Raw genomic sequence first — 23,405 nt, forward strand, 5'->3', positions numbered from 1 at the left:
TCTGGAGCCACCATATAACAGAAATCCTGGCTTTTCGCTACAGACGTATCTTCTGGTGCAAGTGAAGATGTGATCCGGACCATTTGTCCAACAGATCCAGCTGGAATGGCCTGGCATGAAACCTTCCGTACTGCAGAGCCTCGTAAGAGGCTACCATCTTCCTCAGTAGGTGAATGCAGAGATGCACAGATAACCAGGTTGGTTTTAGGACATCCCGCACCATAGAAAAGGAATTGGTAATCCAGTCAAAGGGAAGGAACACCTTTTGTTCCTCCGTATCCAGGATAATTCCTAGGAACGGAAGCCTCCGTGTTGGTTCCAGGTGAGATTTTGGTAGGTTCAGAATCCACCTGTGATCCTGGAGAAGTCTGGTTGAGGGGGCAATGCTGTCCAACAACCTTTCCCTGGAAGGCGCTTTTATCAGCAGGTCGTCCAGGTACGGTATGATGTTCACTCCCTGTTTGCGGAGGAGAAACCTCATCTCTGCCATCACCTTGGTGAAAACCCTCGGTGCCGTGGAGAGGCCAAATGGCAGGGCCTGAAACTGGTAGTGACAGTCCTGCAGGGGAAACCTTAGATATGTCCGATGAGGCTGCCAAATCGGAATGTGAAGGTATGCATCCTTGATGTTCGAGAGACACCAGGAATTCCCCCTCCTCCACACCTGAGACCACTGCTCTCAAGACTCCATCTTGAATTTGAACACCCGTAAGTACGGGTTCAGTGACTTGAGGTTTAAAATTGACCATACCGAACCGTATGGTTTCGGTACTACAAACAGGTTGGAATAATAACCCTTGTTTTGTACTGTAGGTGTAGTGGATCTGGAACAATGACCCGAGTCTGTACCAGTTTTTGAATCGCTGCCTGCAAAGTCAAACCTACTTCTGGAGAAGCTGGTAAGCCGGATTTGAAGAATCTGGGAGGTGGGAGTTCCTGAAATTCCAGTCTGTATCCCTGTGCGATAAGCTTTGACCCAGGGATCTTGGCATGATTTTGCCCATATGTGACTGAATTCACATAACCGGGCTTCCACCTGCCTGTCTTCCAGGCAGTGCAGTCCACAGTCATGCTGAAGGCTTTGAAGAAGCAGATCCAGAGGTCTGTTCCTGAGAACCTGCAGCAGCGGGTTTTCTGGGTTTACTTTTACCACCTCTGAAGGTTGTAGAAGAACCCTTGGATTTTCCTTTAAATTTTGCAGTCCGAAAGGACTGCAGAGTTGGAGCAGAGTAGGTTTTCCTAGCTGAGGTTGCTGCGGAAGGTATGTAGACTTACCTGCCGTAGCTTTGGATATCCACGTATCCAGTTCATCTCCAAAAAGAGCCTCAACTGTGAATGGTAGGCTTTCCACGCCTTTCCTGAAATCTGCATCCGCAGTCCACTGGCGTAGCCACAAGCCTCTGCGTGTTGACACTGCCATGGCAGTGGTGCGTGCATTCAGCAAACCAATTTCCTTTAAGGCCTCCACAATAAAGTTAGCAGAATCCTGAATATGCTGTGGGAGTAAAATAATCTCCCCCCTGGGTAAGTAATCTAAGCTGTCAATTAGGTTACCTGACCACTTAGCAATGGCCCTAGTGATCCATGCACAAGCAATAGTGGGTCTCTGGGCCACCCCAACCACAGTGTATAAAGATTTGAGAGTGGTCTCAATCTTGCGGTCAGCTGCGTCCTTTAAGGACACGGTCTCGGGAACCGGTAAGACTATCTTATGCGACAACCTGGACACTGACGCATCCACAATCAGCGGGTTTTTCCATTTCTTCCTATCCTCCACAGGAAAGGGAAAGGACGAAATCAGCCTTTTAAGGATCTGAAAGTTTGTCCGGGTTCACCCACATCTCTTCAAACAGGGGATTTAATTCATTTGAAGCAGGGAAAGTAGCTGAGGTTTTCTTTTTAGAGTGAAAACAAGATTCCTCTTCTACATCTTCAGTCTTGTCAGGAATATGTAGGACAAATCTGATATCCTCAATGATGATGCTGATGAATTTTATTTATATAGCGCTCTTTCTCCAAACAGGACTCAAGGTGCTTTACAGACATCAGAACAATAAACATAATACAAAGGATTAATACAGAAATACACAAAAATGAAAAACCTAGAATGCATAGAGCAGGCATGTCCAAACTGTGGCCCTCCAGTTGAGAAGCTACACATCCCAGCATGCCCTGACAGCTTTAGCATTCTCTGACAGCAAAACTGTCAGGGCATGCTGGGATATGTAGTTTCACAACAGCTGGAGGGCTGCAGTTTAAACATGCCTGGCATAGAGTAATCATAATGCAGGATTGGTGTAGGCATTTTGGGTAATAACTTCCATGGGCTACAGTATGTATTCCACCCTCACAGGACACCAGGTGCGGCAGTCATCTTGGCAGCACTGCGTAGGATTACCTAGGTGGAATAGTCCCCCCATTGTAGAGGATGACACAAATATGCTGTGACAGGACAGCATCCCCCCCCACTCGCATCCACTTCAACCTCCTCTGGATCTGACGTGTCAGGATCAGTATCACCCTGCATGATTTGGGCCAGAGTACGCTTTTGTGGGCAAATGGCGAGAGTGTGGGGCGCAGGTATGGGAGCTGAATCTCTATTTATCAGGTCATCCATAGACTGCCGTAAGAATTTTGTCTTATTCTCAGTATGAGACAGCTTAGTAGAAATGTTTGAAGTCATCCCTTTAAATGGAGGCCAACCATGGGGGGATATGGGGGGGGGAGGGAATCAGCCTTACTGGACTGGGAGTGAACACTATCCTGAGTACAGGGTAGCGAGTCCCCAGGGGATGAGAGACATTCCGCTGTAGAAGATAGTCCCTGGACATGATAATCAGAGCCAGCCACACAGCACCCCTTCTAGCAAGGTAAAACCTAGCTGGGTCGCACAGTAATAAGCACCTTCGTAGCGATTATAATCTTAAACTTGCTCCCCCCTTTTACTAAGACCCCCTGGTACAAATGAGTAGACTTGGAGTCCTTGTGGAGGAGCTGCATGTCCCTGATAATGCTGCCTGTATGAGCTGCAGGATCCGCTGAGTGAACCCCCCACCCCCAGTAATGGTGTGCAGCTTCCCGCATTTTTTATACTGGCCCTGAGGTAAAAAATAAGATTTTAAACCTACCGGTAAATCTTTTTTTCCTAGTCCGTAGAGGATGCTGGGGACTCCATAAGGACCATGGGGAATAGACTGGCTCCGCAGGAGACATGGGCACTAAAAAGAACTTTAGATATGGGTGTGCACTGGCTCCTCCCTCTAAGCCCCTCCTCCAGACCTCAGTTAGAGAAACTGTGCCCAGAGGAGACGGACAGTACGAGGAAAGGATTTTTGTTCATCTAAGGGCAAAATATATACCAGCCCACACCGTACAACATGGAACATACGAACCAGTTAACAGCATGAAACAAACAGCATCTATATACAAGTCTTGCAGATGTAGTCCGCACTGGGACGGGCGCCTAGCATCCTCTACGGACTAGGAGAAAAAGATTTACAGGTAGGTTTAAAATCTTAATTTTCTCTTACGTACTAGAGGATGCTGGGGGCTCCGTAAGGACCATGGGGATTATACCAAAGCTCCCAAAACGGGCGGGAGAGTGCGGATGACTCTGCAGCACCGATTGAGCAAACATGAGGTCCTCATCAGCCAGGGTATCAAACTTGTAGAATTTTGTAAAAGTGTTTGAACCCGACCAAGTCGCCGCTCGGCAAAGCTGTAATGCCGAGACACCTCGGGAAGCCGCCCAAGAAGAGCCCACCTTCCTACTGGAATGGGCCTTTACAGAATTCGGTAACGGCAATCCAGCCGTAGAATCAGCCTGCTGAATCGTGTTACAGATCCAGTGAGCAATAGTCTGCTTCGAAGCAGGAGTGCCAACCTTGTCGGCTGCATACAGGACAAACAGTGCCTCCGTTTTCCTAACCCAAGCCGTTCTGGCCACATCCAGGGACTCTGAATCCTCCACGTCCCGCGTAGCCACAGGCACCACAATAGGTTGTTCATATGAAAAGAAGAAACCACCTTGGGCAAAAATTGAGGACGAGTCCGCAATTCTGCTCTATCCACATGGAATATCAGATAGGGGCTCCTGTGAGATAAAGCCGCCAACTCAGACATTCGCCTTGCCGATGCCAAGGCCAACAACATGACCACCTTCCAAGTGAGATATTTTAATTCCACCTTTTTAAGTGGTTCAAACCAGTGAGACTTAAGGAACCGCACCACCACGTTAAGGTCCCAGGGTGCCACTGGGGGCACAAAAGGAGGCTGGATATGCAGCACTCCCTTCACAAAAGTCTGGACTTCTGGGAGAGAAGCCAATTCCTTCTGAAAGAAAATGGATAGGGCCGAAATCTGAACCTTAATGGAACCTAATTTTAGGCACAAATTCACTCCCGTCTGTAGGAAGTGAAGGAAAAGGCCCAAATGGAATTCTTCCAGAGTAGCATTCCTGGACTCACACCACGATATATACTTTCGCCATATACGGTGATAATATTTCGCTGTCACATCTTTCCTAGCCTTTATCAGAGTAGGAATGACCTCATCTGGAATGCCCTTTTCCGCTAGGATCCGGCGTTCAACCGCCATGCCGTCAAACGCAGCCACGGTAAGTCTTGGAACAGACAGGGCCCCTGTTGTAACAGGTCCTCTCTGAGATGAAGAGGCCACGGATCTTCTGTGAGCATCTCCTGCAGATCCGAATACCAGGCCCTTCGCGGCCAATCTGGAACAATGAGAATTGTCTGTACTCCTTTTCGTCTTCGGATTCTCAATATCTTTGAGATGAGCAGAAGAGGAGGAAACACAGACCGACTGAAACACCCATGGTGTCCACCACCACTGCCTGAGGGTCCCTTGACCTGGCGCAATACTTCGGTAGTTTCTTGTTGAGGCGTGACGCCATCATGTCTATCTGAGGCAGTCCCCACCGACTTGCAATCTCTGCGAAGACTTCCTGATGAAGTCCCCACTCTCCTGGATGTAGATAGTGTCGGCTGAGGAAGTCTGCTTCCCAGTTGTCCACTCCCGGAATGAAGACTGCCGTCATGGCGCTTACATGATTATCCGCCCAGCGAAGAATCCTGGTGGCTTCTGCCATTGCCACTCTGCTCTTTGTTCTGTCTTGGCGGTTTACATGCGCCACTGCGGTTATGTTGTCTGACTGGATCTGAACTGGTAGGTCGCGAAGCAAATTTTCCGCTTGCTGAAGGGAGTTGTATATGGCCCTCAACTCCAGTATATTGATGTGAAGACAAGCCTCCTGGCTTGACCAGAGAACCTGGAAGTTTCTTCCCTTTGTGACTGCACCCCAACCTCGGAGGCTCGCGTCCGTGGTTACCAGATGCCAGTCCTGAATGCCGAACCTGCGAACCTCTAGAAAGTGAGCACTCTGCAGCCACCACAGGAGAAATACCCTGGCCCTGGGGGCCAGGGTGATCATCTGATGAATCTGTAGATGAGACCCGGACCACTTGTCCAGAAGGTCCCATTGAAAAGTTCACATGGAACCTGCCGAATGGAATGGCCTCGTAAGTCGCCACCATCTTTCCCAGAACTCGAGTGCAGTGATGCACAGACACCCTCTTTGGCTTCAATAGGTCCTTGACCAAAGACATGAGTTCTTGGGCCTTTTCCATCAGGAGATAAACCCTTTTCTGGTCCGTATCCAGAATCATGCCTAAGAAAGGCAACCGAGTCGTTGGAACCAACTGACTTTGGAAAATTGAGAATCCAGACGTGCTGTTGCAATACCCTCAGGGAGAGCGATACGCTGTTCAGTAACTGTTCTCTCGATCTCGCTTTTATCAGGAGATCGTCCAAGTACGGGATAATTGTGACACCCTGCTTGCGCAGGAGCACCATCATTTCCGCCATTACCTTGGTGAAAATCCTCGGGGCCATAGAAAGCCCAAACAGCAACGTCTGAAATTGGTAATGACAATCCTGTACAGCAAACCTCAGGAACGCCTGATGAGGCGGATATATGGGGACATGAAGGTATGCATCCTTGATGTCCAGGGACACCATATAATCCCCCCCCTTCCAGGCTGGCGATGACCACTGAGCGATTCCATCTTGAACTTTAACCTTTTTAAGTATAGGTTTAAGGATTTTAAATTCAAAATGGGCCAGACCGAACCGTCCGGTTTTGGGACTACAAACAGGGTTGAGTAATACCCCATCCCCTGCTGCAGCAGGGGGACTTTGACCACCACTTGTTGAAGACACAATTTTTGAATCGCATTTAACACTATCTCCCTATCTGGGAGAGAAGCCGGTAGGGCAGATAGAAAAACCGGCGAGGAGGCACCTCTTCGAATTCCAGCTTGTAACCCTGGGAAACAATTTCTATTACCCAGGGATCCACCTGTGCGTGAACCCAAACATGGCTAAGAGTCGAAAACGTGCCCCCACTGCGGCGGACTCCCTCAGCGGAGCCCCAGCGTCATGCAGTGGATTTTGTAGAGGCCGGGGAGGACTTCTGCTCCTGGGAACTAGCTGTGGTTAGCAGCTTTTTCCCCTTACCTTTACCTATGACAAGAAAGGAAGAACCTCGCAATCTCTTGGGTTTATGCGACTGAAAGGACTGCATCTGATAATGTGGTGCTCTTAGGCTGTGAGGAAACATAAGGCAAAAAAGTTGATTTACCTGCTGTAGCCGTGGAAACCAGGTTCGTGAGACCTTCCCCAAACAATTCCTCACCCTTGAAAGGTAAAACCTCCATATGCCTCTTCGAGTCGGCATCGCCCATCCATTGTTGGGTCCATAGGGCTCGTCTAGCCGAAATCGCCATAGCGTTGGCTCTGGAACCCAGTAGGCCAATGTCTCTCTGAGCATCCCTCATATATAGGACAGCATCTTTAATATGACCCAGGGTCAATAAAATGTTTTCCTTATCCAGCGTATCTATATCAGCAGATAAGGTATCTGTCCACGCTGCTATCGCGCTACAAACCCAAGCCGACGCTATCGCCGGTCTGAGTAAGGTACCAGTGTGTGTGTAAATAGACTTCAAGGTAGTCTCCTGCCTGCGATCAGCAGGATCCTTGAGGGTTGCCGTATCTTGAGATGGCAGCGCTACCTTTTTGGATAAGCGTGTCAATGCTTTATCCACACTCGGGGAGGATTCCCACCGTATCCCGTCCTTAGCCGGGAAGGGATACGCCATAAGAATCCTCTTGGGAATCTGCTGTTTTTTGTCTGGAGCATCCCAAGCCTTTTCAAATAATTAGTTCAGCTCATGAGATGGGGGAAAAGTTACCTCAGGTTTTTTCTCCTTATACATGCGCACCCTCGTGTCAGGGACAGAGGGTTCATCCGTGATATGCAACACTTCCTTTATAGCAATCATATAATGAATACATTTAGCCAATTTTGGCTGCAACTTTGCATCATCGTAGTCAACACTGGAGTCAGAATCTGTGTCGGTATCAGTGTCTACTATTTGAGATAGAGGGCGCTTTTGAGACCCAGAAGGTCCCTGCGACATAGTGAAAGGCAGGGTTTGATTCCCTGTACACTCCCTGGGCTCAGCTTTGTCCAACCTTTTGTGCAATAAATTCACATTTGCATTTAAAACATTCCACATATCCAACCAGTCAGGTGTCTGCGTTGCCGACGGAGACACCACACTCATTTGCTCCACCTCCTCCCTAGAAGAGCCTTCCGCTTCAGACATGCCGACACGCGTACCGACACACCACACACTCAGGGAATTCCCTTATCTGAAGACCGTTCCCCCACAAGGCCCAGAGAGAGTATGCCAGCACACACCCTGCGCCAATGTGCCCAGGGGAAAAAAAAATGATAGATAGAAATTCAGCCCGGCACTCGGTCATAAGTCCACAGCTGCCCCGGTGCCCTCAGTGTGTGGTCCAATAGTAAACAAAAGAATCTGCAGCACTCGAGGTCTTAGATGAAAAGCTGATTATATTTGAAACATCAGGATGTACTTTTACTGATGTTTCAAATATAATCAGCTTTTCATCTAAGACATCGAGTGCCACAGATTCTTTTGTTTAAAAAATAAGAATTTACTTACCGATAATTCTATTTCTCGTAGTCCGTAGTGGATGCTGGGGACTCCGTCAGGATCATGGGGAATAGCGGGCTCCGCAGGAGACAGGGCACATCTAAAAAGCTTTTTAGGTCACATGGTGTGTACTGGCTCCTCCCCCTATGACCCTCCTCCAAGCCTCAGTTAGGTACTGTGCCCGGACGAGCGTACACAATAAGGAAGGATCTTGAATCCCGGGTAAGACTCATACCAGCCACACCAATCACACCGTACAACTTGTGATCTGAACCCAGTTAACAGTATAACAAAACGAAGTAGCCTCTGAAAAAATGGCTCACAACAATAGTAATAACCCGATTTTTGTAACAATAACTATGTACAAGCATTGCAGACAATCCGCACTTGGGATGGGCGCCCAGCATCCACTACGGACTACGAGAAATAGAATTATCGGTAAGTAAATTCTTATTTTCTCTAACGTCCTAGTGGATGCTGGGGACTCCGTCAGGACCATGGGGATTATACCAAAGCTCCCAAACGGGCGGGAGAGTGCGGATGACTCTGCAGCACCGAATGAGAGAACTCCAGGTCCTCTTTAGCCAGAGTATCAAATTTGTAAAATTTTACAAACGTGTTCTCCCCTGACCACGTAGCTGCTCGGCAAAGTTATAATGCCGAGACTCCTCGGGCAGCCGCCCAGGATGAGGCCACCTTCCTTGTGGAATGGGCATCTACATATTTCGGCTGTGGCAGGCCTGCCACAGAATGTGCAAGCTGAATTGTACTACAAATCTAGCGTGCAATAGACTGCTTAGAAGCAGGAGCACCCAGCTTGTTGGGTGCATACAATATAAACAGCAAGTCAGACTTTCTGACTCCAGCCGTCCTAACTAATATATATATATATATATATATATATATATATATATATATATATATATATATATATATATATATATATATATATATATATATATATATATATATATATATATATATATATCTATATATCTATATATCTATATATCTATATATCTATTTTTAGGGCCCTGACAACGTCTAGTAACTTGGAGTCCTCCAAGTCCCCAGTAGCCGCAGGCACCACAATAGGTTGTTTCAGGTGACAACGCTGACACCCCTTTAGGAAGAAACTGGAGACGAGTCCCAGTTCTGCCCTGTTCAAATGGAAAATTCTAATATGGGCTTTTGTAAAACAAAACCGCCCATTCTTTTTGACAATCGCCTGGCCGAGGCCAGGACTAACAACATGGTCACTTTCCATGTGAGATATTGGTCAACAGCATGGTCACTTTCCATGTGAGATATTTCAAATCCATAGATTTGAGCGGTTCAAACCAATATGATTTTAAGGAATCCCAACACTATGTTGAGATCTCACGGTGCCCCTAGAGGCACAAAAGAACTGTATATGGAATACACCCTTTACAATCTGGACTTCAGGAACTGAAGTCAATTTTTTCTGGAAGAAAATCTACAGGGCCGAAATTTAAATCTTAATGAACCCCAATTTGAGACTCAAAACACTCCTGTTTTCAGGAAGTGCAGAATCGACCTAGTTGAATTTCCTTCGTGGAGCCTTCCTGGCCTTACCCACGCAACATATTTTCACCACATGTGGTGATGACGTTGTGCGGTCACCTCCTTCCTGGCTTTGACCAAGGTAGGTATGACCTCTTATGGAATGCCTTTTTCCCTTCAGAATCCGGTATTCAACCGCCATGCCGTCAAACGCAGCCGCGGTAATTCTTGGAAAAGACATGGTACTTGCTGAAGCAAGTCCCTTCTTAGCTCCCCAGGCCCTTAGTCCTCTGTGAGCATCTCTTGAAGCTCCGGGTACCAAGTCCCTCTTGGCCCATCCGGAGCCACTAGTATAGTTCATACTCCTCTATGTCTTATAATTCTCAATACCTTGGTTATGAGAAACAGAGGAGGGAACCCATACACTGACTGGTACACCCACGGTGTTACCAGAACATCCACAGCTATCGCCTGAAGGTCTCATGACCTGGCGGAATACCTGTCCCGTTTTTCGGGCGGGACGCTATCATGTCCACCTTTGGTCTTTGCCAACGGTCCACAATCATGCTGAAAAACTTCCCTATGAAGTTTCCACTCTCCCGGGTGGAGGTCATGCCTGCTGAGGAAGTCTGCTTCCCAGTCGTCCACTCCCGGAAAGAACACTGCTGACAGTGCTATCACATGATTTTCCGCCTAGCGAAAAATCCTTGCAGTTTTGTCACTGCCCTCCTGCTTCTTGTGCCGCCCTTTCTGTTTACGTGGGCGACTGCCGTGATGTTATCCCACTGGATCAATACCGGCTGACCTTGAAGCAGAGGTCTTGCTAAGTTTAGAGCCTTATAAATTTGCTCTAAGCTTATTTATGCAGAGAGAATTCTCCAGACTTAATCACACTTCCCTGGAAATTTTTTTTTTTTTTTTTTCCCTGTGTGACTGTTCTCCAGCCTCTCAGGCTGGCCTCCGTGGTCACCGGCATCCAATCCTGAATGCCAAATCTGCGGCCCTCTAGAAGATGAGCACTCTGTAATCACCACAGGAGAGACACCCTTGTCCTTGGATATAGGGTTATCCGCTGATGCATCTGAGGATGCGATCCGGACCATTTGTCCAGCAGATCCCACCGAAGAGTTCTTGCGGGAAATCTGCCGAATGGAATTGCTTCGTAATAAGCCACCATTTTTACCAGGACTCTTGTGCAATGATGCACTGACACTTTTCCTGGTTTTAGGAGGATCCCGATTAGCTCGGAGAACTCCCTGGCTTTCTCCACTGGGAGAAACACGTTTTTCTGGACTGTGTCCAGAATCATCCCTATGAACAGTAGACGTGTCATCGGAAAAAGCTGCGATTTTGGAATATTTAGAATCCACTCGTGCTGACGTAGAACTACTTAAGATAGTGCTACTCCGACCTCCAACTGTTCTCTGGACCTTGCCCTTATCAGGAAAGCGTCCATGTTTCCTTTTAAGAAAAATCATCATTCCGGCCATTACCTTGGTAAAGACCCGGGGCGCCGTGGACAACCCAAACGGCAGCGTCTGAACTGATAGTGACAGTTCTGTACCAGGAACCTGAAGTACCCTTGGTGAGAAGGGCAAATTTGGACCTGTAGGTAAGCGTCCCTGATATCCAGTGACACCATATCGTCCCCTTCTTCCTGGTTCGCTATCACTGCTCTGAGTGACTCCATCTTGATTTGAACGCTTGTATGTAAGTGTTCAAATATTTCAGATCTCACCGAGCCGGTTGGCTTCAGTACCACAATATAGTGTGGGATACTACCCCCTTCCATGTTGTAAGAGGGGTACTTTGATTATCACCTGCTGGGAATACAGCCTGTGAATTGTGTGAGGGGGAGATGTCTCGAATTTCCAATGTACACCTGGGATACTACATGTAGGATCCCGGAGTTCCCTTGCGAGTGAGCCCCCTGCGTACTGAAACTCTTGAGATGACCCCCTACCGCACCTGAGTCCGCTTGTACGGCCCCAGCGTTATGCTGCGGACTTGGCAGAAGCTGTGAGGGGCTTCTGTTCCTGGGAATGGGCTGCTTGCTGCAGTCTTCTTCCCTTTCCTCTACCCCTGGGCAGATATGACTGGCCTTTGCCCGCCTGCCCCTATGGGGACGAAAGGACTGAGACTGAAAAGACTGTCCTTTTTTGCCGATATGTGATTCGGGGTAACAAAAAGTGGATTTTTCAGCTGTTGCCATGGCCACCAGGTCCGATGGACCGCCCCTTTATACGGCAATACTTCCACATGCCGTCTGGAATCTGCCTCACCTGACCACTGTCGTGTCTTCGTCTGGCAGATATGTAAATCACATTTACTCTTGATGCCAGAATGCAAATATCCCTCTGCGCATCACGCATATATAGAAATGCATCCTTAAAATGCTCTATAGTCAATAAAATCTTGTCCCTGTCAAGGGTATCAAAATTTTCAGTCAGGAAATCCGACCAAGCCCCCTCAGCGCTGCACATCCAGGCTGAGGCGATTGCTGGTCGTAGTATAACACCAGTATGTGTGTATATACTGTCATGATATTTTTCAGCTTCCTATCAGCTGGCTTCTTGAGGGCGGCCGTATCTAGAGACGGTAACGCCATGTTTTTATAAGCGTGTGAGCGCCTTATCCACCCTAAGGTGTGTTTCCCAACTCGCCCTTACTTCTGGCGGGAAAGGGTATACCGCCCATAACTTTCTATCGGAGGAACCCCACGTATCATCACACACTTCATTTAATTTATCTGATTCAGGCAAAACTACAAGTAGTTTATTCACACCCTACAAAATACCCTTATTTGTGGTACTTGTAGTATCAGAAATATGTAACAGCTCCTTCATTGCCCTTAACATGTAACTCGTGGCCCTAAAGGAAAATTACGTATGTTTCTTCACCGTCGACACTGGGGTCAGTGTCCATGTCTGTGTCTGTCGACCGACTGAGGTAAATGGGCGTTTTTACAAGCCCCTGACGGTGTCTGAGACGCCTGGACCGGTACTAATTTGTCCGCCGGCCATCTCATGTCGTCAACCGTCTTGCAGCGTGTTGACATTATCACGTAATTCCATAAGTAGACCATCCATTCCGGTGTCGACTCCCTAGAGAGTGACATCAACATTACAGGCAATTTGCTCCGCCTCCTCACCAACATTTTCCTCATACATGTCGACACACACGTACCGACATACAGCACACACACAGGGAATGCTCTGATAGAGGACAGGACCCACTAGCCCTTTGGGGAGACAGAGGGAGAGTTTGCCAGCACACACCAAAAGCGCTATAATGTATATAACAACCCTAGAAGGTGTTGTTTCTATATATGCGCTCTTAATATATCATTATATCGCCAATTTATGCCCCCCTTCTCTTTTAACCCTGTTTCTGTAGTGCAGTGCAGGGGAGAGTGGGAGCCTTCCTCACCAGCGGAGCTGATCAGGAAAATGGCGCTGAGTGCTGAGGAGAATAAGCTCCGCCCCCTTTTCGGCGGGCTTTTCCTCCCGGTTTTTTAATAACTGGCCTGGGTTAAAATACATACATATAGCCTTAATGGCTATATGTGATGTATTTATTTGCCAAATAGGTATTTATATTGCTGCCCAGGGCGCCCCCAGCAGCGCCCTGCACCCTCCGTGACCGTGTCAGTGAGCCGTGTGACAACAATGGCGCACAGCTGCAGTGCTGTGCGCTACCTCTCTGAAGACTGTGAAGTCTTCTGCCGCCTGTTTCCGGACCTCCGTTCCGCCGTCTTTCTTCAGCGTCTGTAAGGGGGATCGGCGGCGCGGCTCCGGGACGAACCCCAGGCTGACCTGTGTTCCGACTCCCTCTGGAGCTCAGTGTCCAGTAGCCTAAGACTTCAATCCTCCTGCACGCAGGTGAGTTGCCAGTCTCTCCCCTAAGTCCCTCGTTGCAGTGATCCTGTCGCCAGCAGGAATCTGATTAGAAACCTAAAAAAAAAACTTTACTAAATAGCTCCTTAAGAGAGCCATCCAGTTTGCACCCTTCTCGGACGGGCACAAAAACCTAACTGAGGCTTGGAGGAGGGTCATAGGGGGAGGAGCCAGTACACACCATGTGACCTAAAAAGCTTTTTAGATGTGCCCTGTCTCCTGCGGAGCCCGCTATTCCCCATGGTCCTGACGGAGTCCCCAGCATCCACTAGGACGTTAGAGAAATTATATATATATATATATATATATATATATATATATATATATATATATATATATATATATATATATATATATATATATATATATATATATATATATATATATATATATATATATATATAAAAAAAATCAGGGCACTCGTGGTGTATATCTCCAAAAGAACAACTCTGTAAGCAGATAGATTTGCAACGTTTCAGGCTTTAATTGCCCGAAACGTTGCATATCTATCTGGTTACAGAGTTGTTCTTTTGGAGATATACACCACGAGTGCCCTGATTTGCTTGCTGTTTAAATCCCCTTTTGTGTGCACCGTGGGAGTTGGTGTATATAATATATATATATATATTATATGGGGTTAATCTATGGTTAGCTCTTATTAACCGTGGCCACTAGCTTTCTCATGCACCCGTGTGGACTTTATTATCCTGAACCTGTCTCAGCTGTTCCTTAGCAATCATCTTTGAGCCAGTGCAAAAGGTGACTAGTGTACCTTTAAAAGCCATAAAGGTGTGGCAGGTACACATTAAATCTAGCAGGCAGATGATGTGTGTCACAGCAGTTAAGTAGTCGGGTTTTAAGACTCTGATAGTGTAGGACCTGCATGAAGGTGGGGTACCTTGAAAATCGGTATGCAGGCTTCCGTGCATTGGCCAATCCACCAACTAAACCCCCATCATTTATTTATTGAATTGTTGAGGATAAGTGAGTTTACTTTGGTGAGTGCTGGGTTCTGTATGTGTGTGTGTATGTGTGTGTATGTGTGTGTATGTGTGTGTATGTGTGTGTATGTGTGTGTATGTGTGTGTATGTGTGTGTATGTATGTGTATGTGTATGTGTGTGTGTGTGTGTGTGTGTGTGTGTGTGTGTGTGTGTGTGTGTGTGTGTGTGTGTGTGTGTGTGTGTGTGTGTGTGTGTGTGTGTGTGTGTGTGTGTGTGTGTGTGTGTGTGTGTGTGTGTGTGTGTGTGTGTGTGTGTGTGTATGTGTATGTATATATATATATATATATATATATATATATATATATATATATATATATATATATATATATATATATATATATATATATATATATATATATATATATATATATATATATATATATATATATATATATATATATATATATATAGAGAGAGAGAGATCTAACACTGCGCCAAATTAGGTGCCCCCCCCCCCCCCCCTTCTTTCAAACCCTCTGTCACCATGTTCAGCAGGGGAGCCAGCTTCTTAGCGTGTGCTGTGGAGAAAATGGCGCTGGTGAGTGCCGAGGACCAAGCTCCGCCCCCTCAGCGGCAGGCTTCGGTCCCGCTCGATTTCTTTCAAAAACTGGTGGTGGGGATCTCTTATATATAGTGTAGAGCCCATATATGTCCCGATTTTGCCAGACCAGAGGTTTAATTGCTGCCCAGGGCACCCCCCCTGCACCCTTACAGTGCCTGCCGTGTGGGAGCAATGGCACGCAGCGTTACCGCTGCGCGTTACCTCAGTGAAGATCCGAAGTCTTCTTTCTTCTCATACTCACCCGGCTTCTATCTTCCAGCTCTGTGAGGACGGCGGCGCGGCTCCGGGACGAACAGCTAGGAGACCCCTGCGTTCAGACTCCCTCTGGAGCTAATGGTGTCCAGTAGCCTAAGATGCAGAGCCTAGCAGTTAAGTAGGTCTGCTTCTCTCTCTCCTCAGTCCCTCGATGCAGGGAGCCTGTTGCCAGCAGGCTCCCTGAAAATAAAAAACCTAACATAATTACTTTCTTTCAGGAAACTCAGAAGAGCTCCCTGTAATGCACCCAGTCTCCTCTGGGCACAGTATCAAACTGAGGTCTGGAGGAGGGGCATAGAGGGAGGAGCCAGTGGATACTCATATCTAAAGTTCTTTTTAGTGCCCATGTCTCCTGCGGAGCCAGTCTATTCCCCATGGTGCTTACGGAGTCCCCAGCATCCTCTAGGACGCAAGAGAAAATGTCTAACCAAGAGTTAAAACCCCTGTTACTACGTTGTGGCCAGTGTGGGCATCAGCGAAGGCTCAGGGCACCCCTCACAGCGGGACACACCGTCAGCATGTGTCTGTCTGATCCCCTGAAGCACAGCCTCCAGTCAGAGCTGCGCTCTAAGCCCTTATACCGCTATTCCCACCAGCGCCCCACTAACCAGGACACCGGCATTGTACACCCACTCTTCATCTTCTGGCTCTGTTAGGGGGTAGCGCCGTGCTGCAGGAGGGTACGCTGCGCCGTGGTGTGTCTTGCGAATGGCTCCCTCAGGAGCTCAGTGTCCCGTCAGCAGAGAAACGAGACCATTAACTCTAAGGAAGTGGGGCCGTTCTCCCCCCTAAGTCGCGTGAAGCAGTCAGGCTGTTGTCAAACAGCCCTGACTGAAAATAACAAACATTTAAAATAAAAGTAGAAAACTCTTCAGGAGCTCTCCAAAGCGTGACTGGCTCCTCCAGGCACATTTTCTAAACTGAGTCTGGTAGGAGGGGCATAGAGGGAGGAGCCAGCCCACACTATTGATTTCTTAAAGTGCCCATGGCTCCTAGTGGACCAGTCTATACCCATGGTACTAATGTGGACCCCAGTATCCTCTAGGACATAAAATAAAAAAAGTTTTGAAGAAAACTCTCTGGAGCTTCAGAGAATGCACCCAGCTCCTTGGGAACATTTTTCTAAACTGAGTTGGCAGGAGGGGCATAGGGCAAGGCCAGCACACTGAAGAATTTTTAAAGTGCCATGGCTCATCAATTCCCCCCATGGTAACTCTTACCTTCCCAGTATCCCCTAGGATGTGATAGAAAACATGATTTAAAGCTGACTCAGAACTAAACAGATCTGGCAAAATAACAAAATGCTCTTTGCCAATAAAAGCTAATTTATGAAACTTGAATAAAAAAAAAAAAAAACACTCAAACTTAAGTATTGACAGGTAACAGTTTGGATTAGGATTTGTCTAGTATTGCCTATACCTTTGCTCTTTTGAGATCCTTATCTCCACCAAGCTGGGCCTCAATCAGATGGTCACAGTGGATGGTTGAAGGCACAGCCACTTTAGGCAGCCCACTGCTAATGAACTGCATCATGGCCATCTGAGCTGTGGCATCCTGCATGGCTACCCTATCAGGGCGTAACCGAAGGTAGGTCTTCCCCCTTACTATTTCCTGTTTTACAGGGTCATCAATATGACCATACACGATCTTCTCTGACAATGTAAGGGGACGGTCCAAACTGGGAAAACACAATGGGATGATTTATTAGACAAACAATTTGAAGACAGTCACAGGTAATGCTCTCATTTATAGCTGCTGCATGAACACAGCTACAATAGTCACAAGCAGGATACCATTTAGAAACAATTAGGAGCTTGGTTCTTAATTTCCATATTTTAAGAGTTTTGCATATACAACTTCACATCAAACCAATGGTGCTGTAAATTAGAGGGGAATTAGGATAACACCAAACATTTCTATTGCATTCAATTTAAGCACTAATCATTTCATAACGGATTTGGTCATATGGAGAAATGTGAAGCCAAGTCTGAGTAATTATTAGCCCTTACCGCTTACGAACAATGTGTATGGTTTTTTCCAGTTTCTCATAGTTGACATACTCATTGGGCTCAAAGTGGCTCATTGCCACCTTGGCTCTCTGGCACATGACGGCTGAAATATGGTATTTACGAGCTCCATAGCCCAAGACTTGCTAAAAAAAAGAAGAAGAAGAAAAAAAAAAAAAAAAAAAAAAAAAAGAGAGTTAGGAATAAACAACCAGTCTAGTTATGAGCCCCCTTACATATCCATTAAATATGTAATTCAATGGCAGATTCAACATGGACAAAGTTTCTACGCTTAATACATACTATTGAAGTAAAGTGTGTTATATAGTGTGATAGACGTTAAAGAACTTCGTACCTGTTCACACTGGGTTTATATCTTCAATGTGTAACTGTTACATTTCACACAAAAATCATGGATCTCTACGGTAAGCTTTGAGTCGTGTAACACAAACAGGAGTTATGGTCCCTCATGTGCAGCCTACCTTCTGCATATCAGGAAGTGGACCTTAAAACTCTGCCCACCCCCTTCTCTCTCTGCCCTTGACGTTGCAACAAACTTCACATCTAAAATGGATTTCACACTTCAGGCCATCACACTTGGCAACCTGCCCCCTACTTTACCAGCCTACCCCTGCCCATCCATCTTACCAACTGACTTCTTTTCCCCCTGTATCTGGTGATTAAGACATGGCCCTCATCTGGTCTCCCCTCTACCTACCTCTCTTCCAGTCTGTTCCCATCTTGCCCACCTCCTCAATCTCTCCCTCATCAGGTGGCATTCCCTCTGCATTCACCCATTTCCCCCCAGCTTTCACTAAAAGTAGGCGTCTACCAGGGTTTTGTTCTTGTACCCTTCCTATTCTCTATCTACATGTCCTCTTTAGGTGAGCTCATCAGCTCTTTTCACTTCCAATATCATCTTTATGCTGATACTCAAATCTACCTTTCCTTCCCTGACCTCTCTAAGACTGTCTAAGACTGTCTACGACTGAGCTGATAATTTTCCCACATAGTCGCTCTTCTAGCCCCCAATGCGCTCTCTTGCACTTATACTTTACTGCTCCCTCTCCTTCAAACTACACATTCAGTAACTTTTGCAGTCCTGTCATTCCCATCTCTCATCCTAATCCTCTGTCCCATGCTCAGTGTCTACCCCTCCCATTTAAAATGTAAGCTTTTACTAGCAGGGCCCTTTTCCCTCATGTGCTTTTCCTTCCCTTACTTATACAATCATCTACTACATACAATAACACCTAACCCTTGGTTTCTGCCACCATGCTGCCGATACAGAAATGTTTATACAGGTACACCATGTACTTGTCCTGCATTGTCTAGTACTGTTTTCTTGTTCTGCTCATTTACCTATGTACTTTATATATTTGAAAGTTTCTAGGGGGGGGGGGGGGGGGGACATGAGACTTTCAAATATATCAAGCGTGTTAACAAGGAAGGAAACATTCAAGATTAGAGAAGTATAAGAACACAAGGACTTGCTCTGAAACTGGAGGGAGTTAGGTTCAGTGGAAATTTAAGGAAAGTTATTTCAAAAAAAGGGTAGTGGATAAGTGGAATAGCTTCCAGACAGAGGTGGAAGAGGCTAAGACAGTAGAGCAGTTTAATCATGCTTGGGATAGTCATATGAATATCCATACAAAAAACTAAGGATCAAATATTATTGAGGTTACCTAAAGGATAAAAAAAAAAAAAAAAAAAAGGGCACACTAGATGGGCCAAGTGTTCTTATGTGCTGTCAAATTCGATGTTTCTTTTACCGCTTCCAGATCGCAAACCCAGGTCGGACCTGCCTTTTGAACCCAGGTCCGAGCAGGCTCAGACCCTTTCACATTGCAGTTTTGACACAAGTTGGTGTCTTTCACACTGAACCTGGGTGACCCCTGTTAAACACTGTGATGCGATTTCAAATGGACTTTTCTGGCTCACATTGAGGAGGTTTCAAATGAAATAAAAGGAGGGGCTGGGGACTGCTCTGAGCAGACACAAACAACCAATCAGCACTTTTTTCTGAGACCCATGTTTAACTCGGGATGAAAGAACGGGATACTCGACCTGGGTTATTCACTTTGGCGCTTTCATATCGCACCTCAACCAGAGTCGACTCTGCAACAACCTGGGTTATTTATGCAATGTGAAAGGGGCATTTGTTATGCGCAAAAGGATAATAAATAGACAAAGCACATTGCATAGGGATATCCATGCAAATCTGCTTGTCCCAGTACTTTATCCACCCCACACCAAAAAAAAAAATAAGAATTTACTTACCGATAATTCTATTTCTCATAGTCCGTAGTGGATGCTGGGGACTCCGAAAGGACCATGGGGAATAGCGGCTCCGCAGGAGACTGGGCACAAAGTAAAAGCTTTAGGACTAGCTGGTGTGCACTGGCTCCTCCCCCTATGACCCTCCTCCAAGCCTCAGTTAGGATACTGTGCCCGGACGAGCGTACACAATAAGGAAGGATTTTGAATCCCGGGTAAGACTCATACCAGCCACACCAATCACACCGTACAACTTGTGATCTGAACCCAGTTAACAGCATGATAACAGAAGGAGCCTCTGAAAAGATGGCTCACAACAACAATAACCCGATTTTTGTAACAATAACTATGTACAAGTAATGCAGACAATCCGCACTTGGGATGGGCGCCCAGCATCCACTACGGACTATGAGAAATAGAATTATCGGTAAGTAAATTCTTATTTTCTCCAACGTCCTAGTGGATGCTGGGGACTCCGAAAGGACCATGGGGATTATACCAAAGCTCCCAAACGGGCGGGAGAGTGCGGATGACTCTGCAGCACCGAATGAGAGAACTCCAGGTCCTCCTCAGCCAGGGTATCAAATTTGTAGAATTTGGCAAACGTGTTTGCCCCTGACCAAGTAGCTGCTCGGCAAAGTTGTAAAGCCGAGACCCCTCGGGCAGCCGCCCAAGATGAGCCCACTTTCCGTGTGGAATGGGCTTTTACAGATTTTGGCTGTGGCAGGCCTGCCACAGAATGTGCAAGCTGAATTGTACTACAAATCCAACGAGCAATCGTCTGCTTAGAAGCAGGAGCACCCAGCTTGTTGGGTGCATACAGGATAAACAGCGAGTCAGATTTTCTGACTCCAGCCGTCCTGGAAACATATTTTCAGGGCCCTGACTAAGTCCAGCAACTTGGAATCCTCCAAGTCCCTAGTAGCCGCAGGCACCACAATAGGTTGGTTTAAGTGAAATGCTGAAACCACCTTAGGGAGAAATTGAGGACGAGTCCTCAATTCTGCCCTGTCCGTATGAAAAATTAGGTAAGGGCTTTTATAGGATAAAGCCGCCAATTCTGATACACGCCTGGCTGAAGCCAGGGCTAACAGCATTACCACTTTCCATGTGAGATATTTCAAGTCCACAGTGGTGAGTGGTTCAAACCAATGTGATTTTAGGAATCCCAACACTACATTGAGATCCCAAGGTGCCACTGGAGGCACAAAAGGAGGCTGTATATGCAGTACTCCCTTGACAAACGTCTGAACTTCAGGAACAGAAGCTAGTTCTTTTTGGAAGAATATCGACAGGGCCGAAATTTGAACCTTAATGGACCCTAATTTGAGGCCCATAGACAGTCCTGTTTGCAGGAAATGTAGGAATCGACCCAGTTGAAATTCCTCCGTAGGGGCCTTCCTGGCCTCGCACCACGCAACATATTTACGCCAAATACGGTGATAATGTTGTACGGTTACATCCTTCCTGGCTTTGATCAGGGTAGGGATGACTTCATCCGGAATGCCTTTTTCCTTCAGGATCCGGCGTTCAACCGCCATGCCGTCAAACGAAGCCGCGGTAAGTCTTGGAACAGACATGGTCCCTGCTGGAGCAGGTCCTGTCTTAGAGGTAGAGGCCACGGGTCTTCCGTGAGCATCTCTTGAATTTCCGGGTACCAAGTCCTTGGCCAATCCGGAGCCACGAGTATAGTCTTTACTCCTCTCCTTCTTATGATTCTCAGTACTTTTGGTATGAGAGGAAGAGGAGGGAACACATACACTGACCGGTACACCCACGGTGTTACCAGAGCGTCCACAGCTATTGCCTGAGGGTCCCTTGACCTGGAGCAATATCTGTCCAGTTTTTTGTTGAGGCGAGACGCCATCATGTCCACCTTTGGTTTTTCCCAACGGTTTACAATCATGTGGAAGACTTCTGGGTGAAGTCCCCACTCCCCCGGGTGAAGATCGTGTCTGCTGAGGAAGTCTGCTTCCCAGTTGTCCACTCCCGGAATGAACACTGCTGACAGTGCTATCACATGATTTTCCGCCCAGCGAAGAATCCTTGCCACTTCCGTCATTGCCCTCCTGCTTCTTGTGCCGCCCTGTCTGTTTACGTGGGCGACTGCCGTGATGTTGTCCGACTGGATCAATACAGGCTGACCCTGAAGCAGAGGCCTTGCCTGACTTAGGGCATTGTAAATGGCCCTTAGTTCCAGGATATTTATGTGAAGTGACGTTTCCATGCTTGACCACAAGCCCTGGAAATTTTTTCCCTGTGTGACTGCTCCCCAGCCTCTCAGGCTGGCATCCATGGTCACCAGGACCCAATCCTGAATGCCGAATCTGCGGCCCTCTAGGAGATGAGCACTCTGTAACCACCACAGGAGAGACACCCTTGTCCTTGGAGACAGGGTTATCCGCTGATGCATTTGAAGATGCGATCCGGACCATTTGTCTAGCAGATCCAACTGAAAAGTTCTTGCGTGGAATCTGCCGAATGGAATTGCTTCGTAAGAAGCCACCATCTTTCCCAGGACCCTTGTGCACTGATGCACTGACACCTGGCCTGGTCTTAGGAGTTTCCTGACTAGGTCGGATAACTCCCTGGCTTTCTCTTCCGGGAGAAACACCTTTTTCTGTACTGTGTCCAGAATCATCCCTAGGAACAGCAGACGTGTCGTCGGAATCAGCTGCGATTTTGGAATATTTAGAATCCATCCGTGCTGTCGTAGTACTATTTGAGATAGTGCTACTCCGACCTCTAACTGTTCTCTGGACCGTGCCCTTATCAGGAGATCGTCCAAGTAAGGGATAATTAAGACGCCTTTTCTTCGAAGAAGAATCATCATTTCGGCCATTACCTTGGTAAAGACCCGGGGTGCCGTGGACAATCCAAACGGCAGCGTCTGAAACTGATAGTGACAGTTCTGTACCACAAACCTGAGGAACCCTTGGTGAGAAGGGCAAATTGGGACATGGAGGTAAGCATCCTTGATGTCCAGAGACACCATGTAGTCCCCTTCTTCCAGGTTCGCTATCACTGCTCTGAGTGACTCCATCTTGAACTTGAACCTTTTTATGTAAGTGTTCAAGGCTTTCAGATTTAAAATGGGTCTCACCGAGCCGTCCGGCTTCGTCACCACAAACAGCGTGGAGTAATACCCCTTTCCCTGTTGTAGGAGGGGTACCTTGATTATCACTTGCTGGGAATACAGCTTGTGAATGGCTTCCAATACCGCCTCCCTGTCGGGGGTAGACATTGGTAAAGCAGACTTCAGGAACCGGCGAGGGGGAGACGTCTCGAATTCCAATTTGTACCCCTGAGATACTACCTGCAGGATCCAGGGGTCCACTTGCGAGTGAGCCCACTGCGCGCTGAAATTCTTGAGACGGGCCCCCACCGTGCCTGAGTCCGCTTGTAAGGCCCCAGCGTCATGCTGAGGACTTGGCAGAAGCGGGGGAAGGCTTCTGTTCGTGGGAAGAAGCTGTCTGTTGCAGTCTTTTTCCCCTTCCTCTACCCCGGGGCAGATATGAGTGGCCTTTTGCCCGCTTGCCCTTATGGGGACGAAAGGACTGAGCCTGAAAAGACGGTATCTTTTTCTGCTGCGAGGTGACTTGGGGTAAAAAGGTGGATTTCCCAGCCGTTGCCACCAGGTCCGATAGAACGCCCCCAAATAACTCCTCCCCTTTATACGGCAATACTTCCATATGCCGTTTGGAATCCGCATCCCCTGACCACTGTCGCGTCCATAATCCTCTTCTGGCAGAAATGGACATCGCACTTACTCTTGATGCCAGAGTGCAAATGTCTCTCTGTGCATCTCGCATATATAGGAATGCATCCTTTAAATGCTCT

The 23,405-nt window shown here is 47.2% G+C and overlaps 1 protein-coding gene across 1 annotated transcript in view; it reads right to left on the minus strand.

Annotated features, from left to right (window-relative positions):
* Positions 1 to 23,405, minus strand: part of ACO2 (aconitase 2) — a 215,320-nt gene that overhangs the window by 183,222 nt on the left and 8,693 nt on the right. Inside the window, exons 2-3 of the mRNA XM_063940467.1 lie at positions 17,292 to 17,434; positions 16,702 to 16,960 (exon numbers count right to left, since the gene is read on the minus strand). Coding sequence (XP_063796537.1) covers positions 16,702 to 16,960; positions 17,292 to 17,434 — 402 coding nt within the window. The remainder of the gene's footprint in view (positions 1 to 16,701; positions 16,961 to 17,291; positions 17,435 to 23,405) is intronic.

The sequence above is a fragment of the Pseudophryne corroboree genome, chromosome 9 (genome assembly GCF_028390025.1).
Source record: "Pseudophryne corroboree isolate aPseCor3 chromosome 9, aPseCor3.hap2, whole genome shotgun sequence".
NCBI lineage: Eukaryota > Metazoa > Chordata > Amphibia > Anura > Myobatrachidae > Pseudophryne > Pseudophryne corroboree.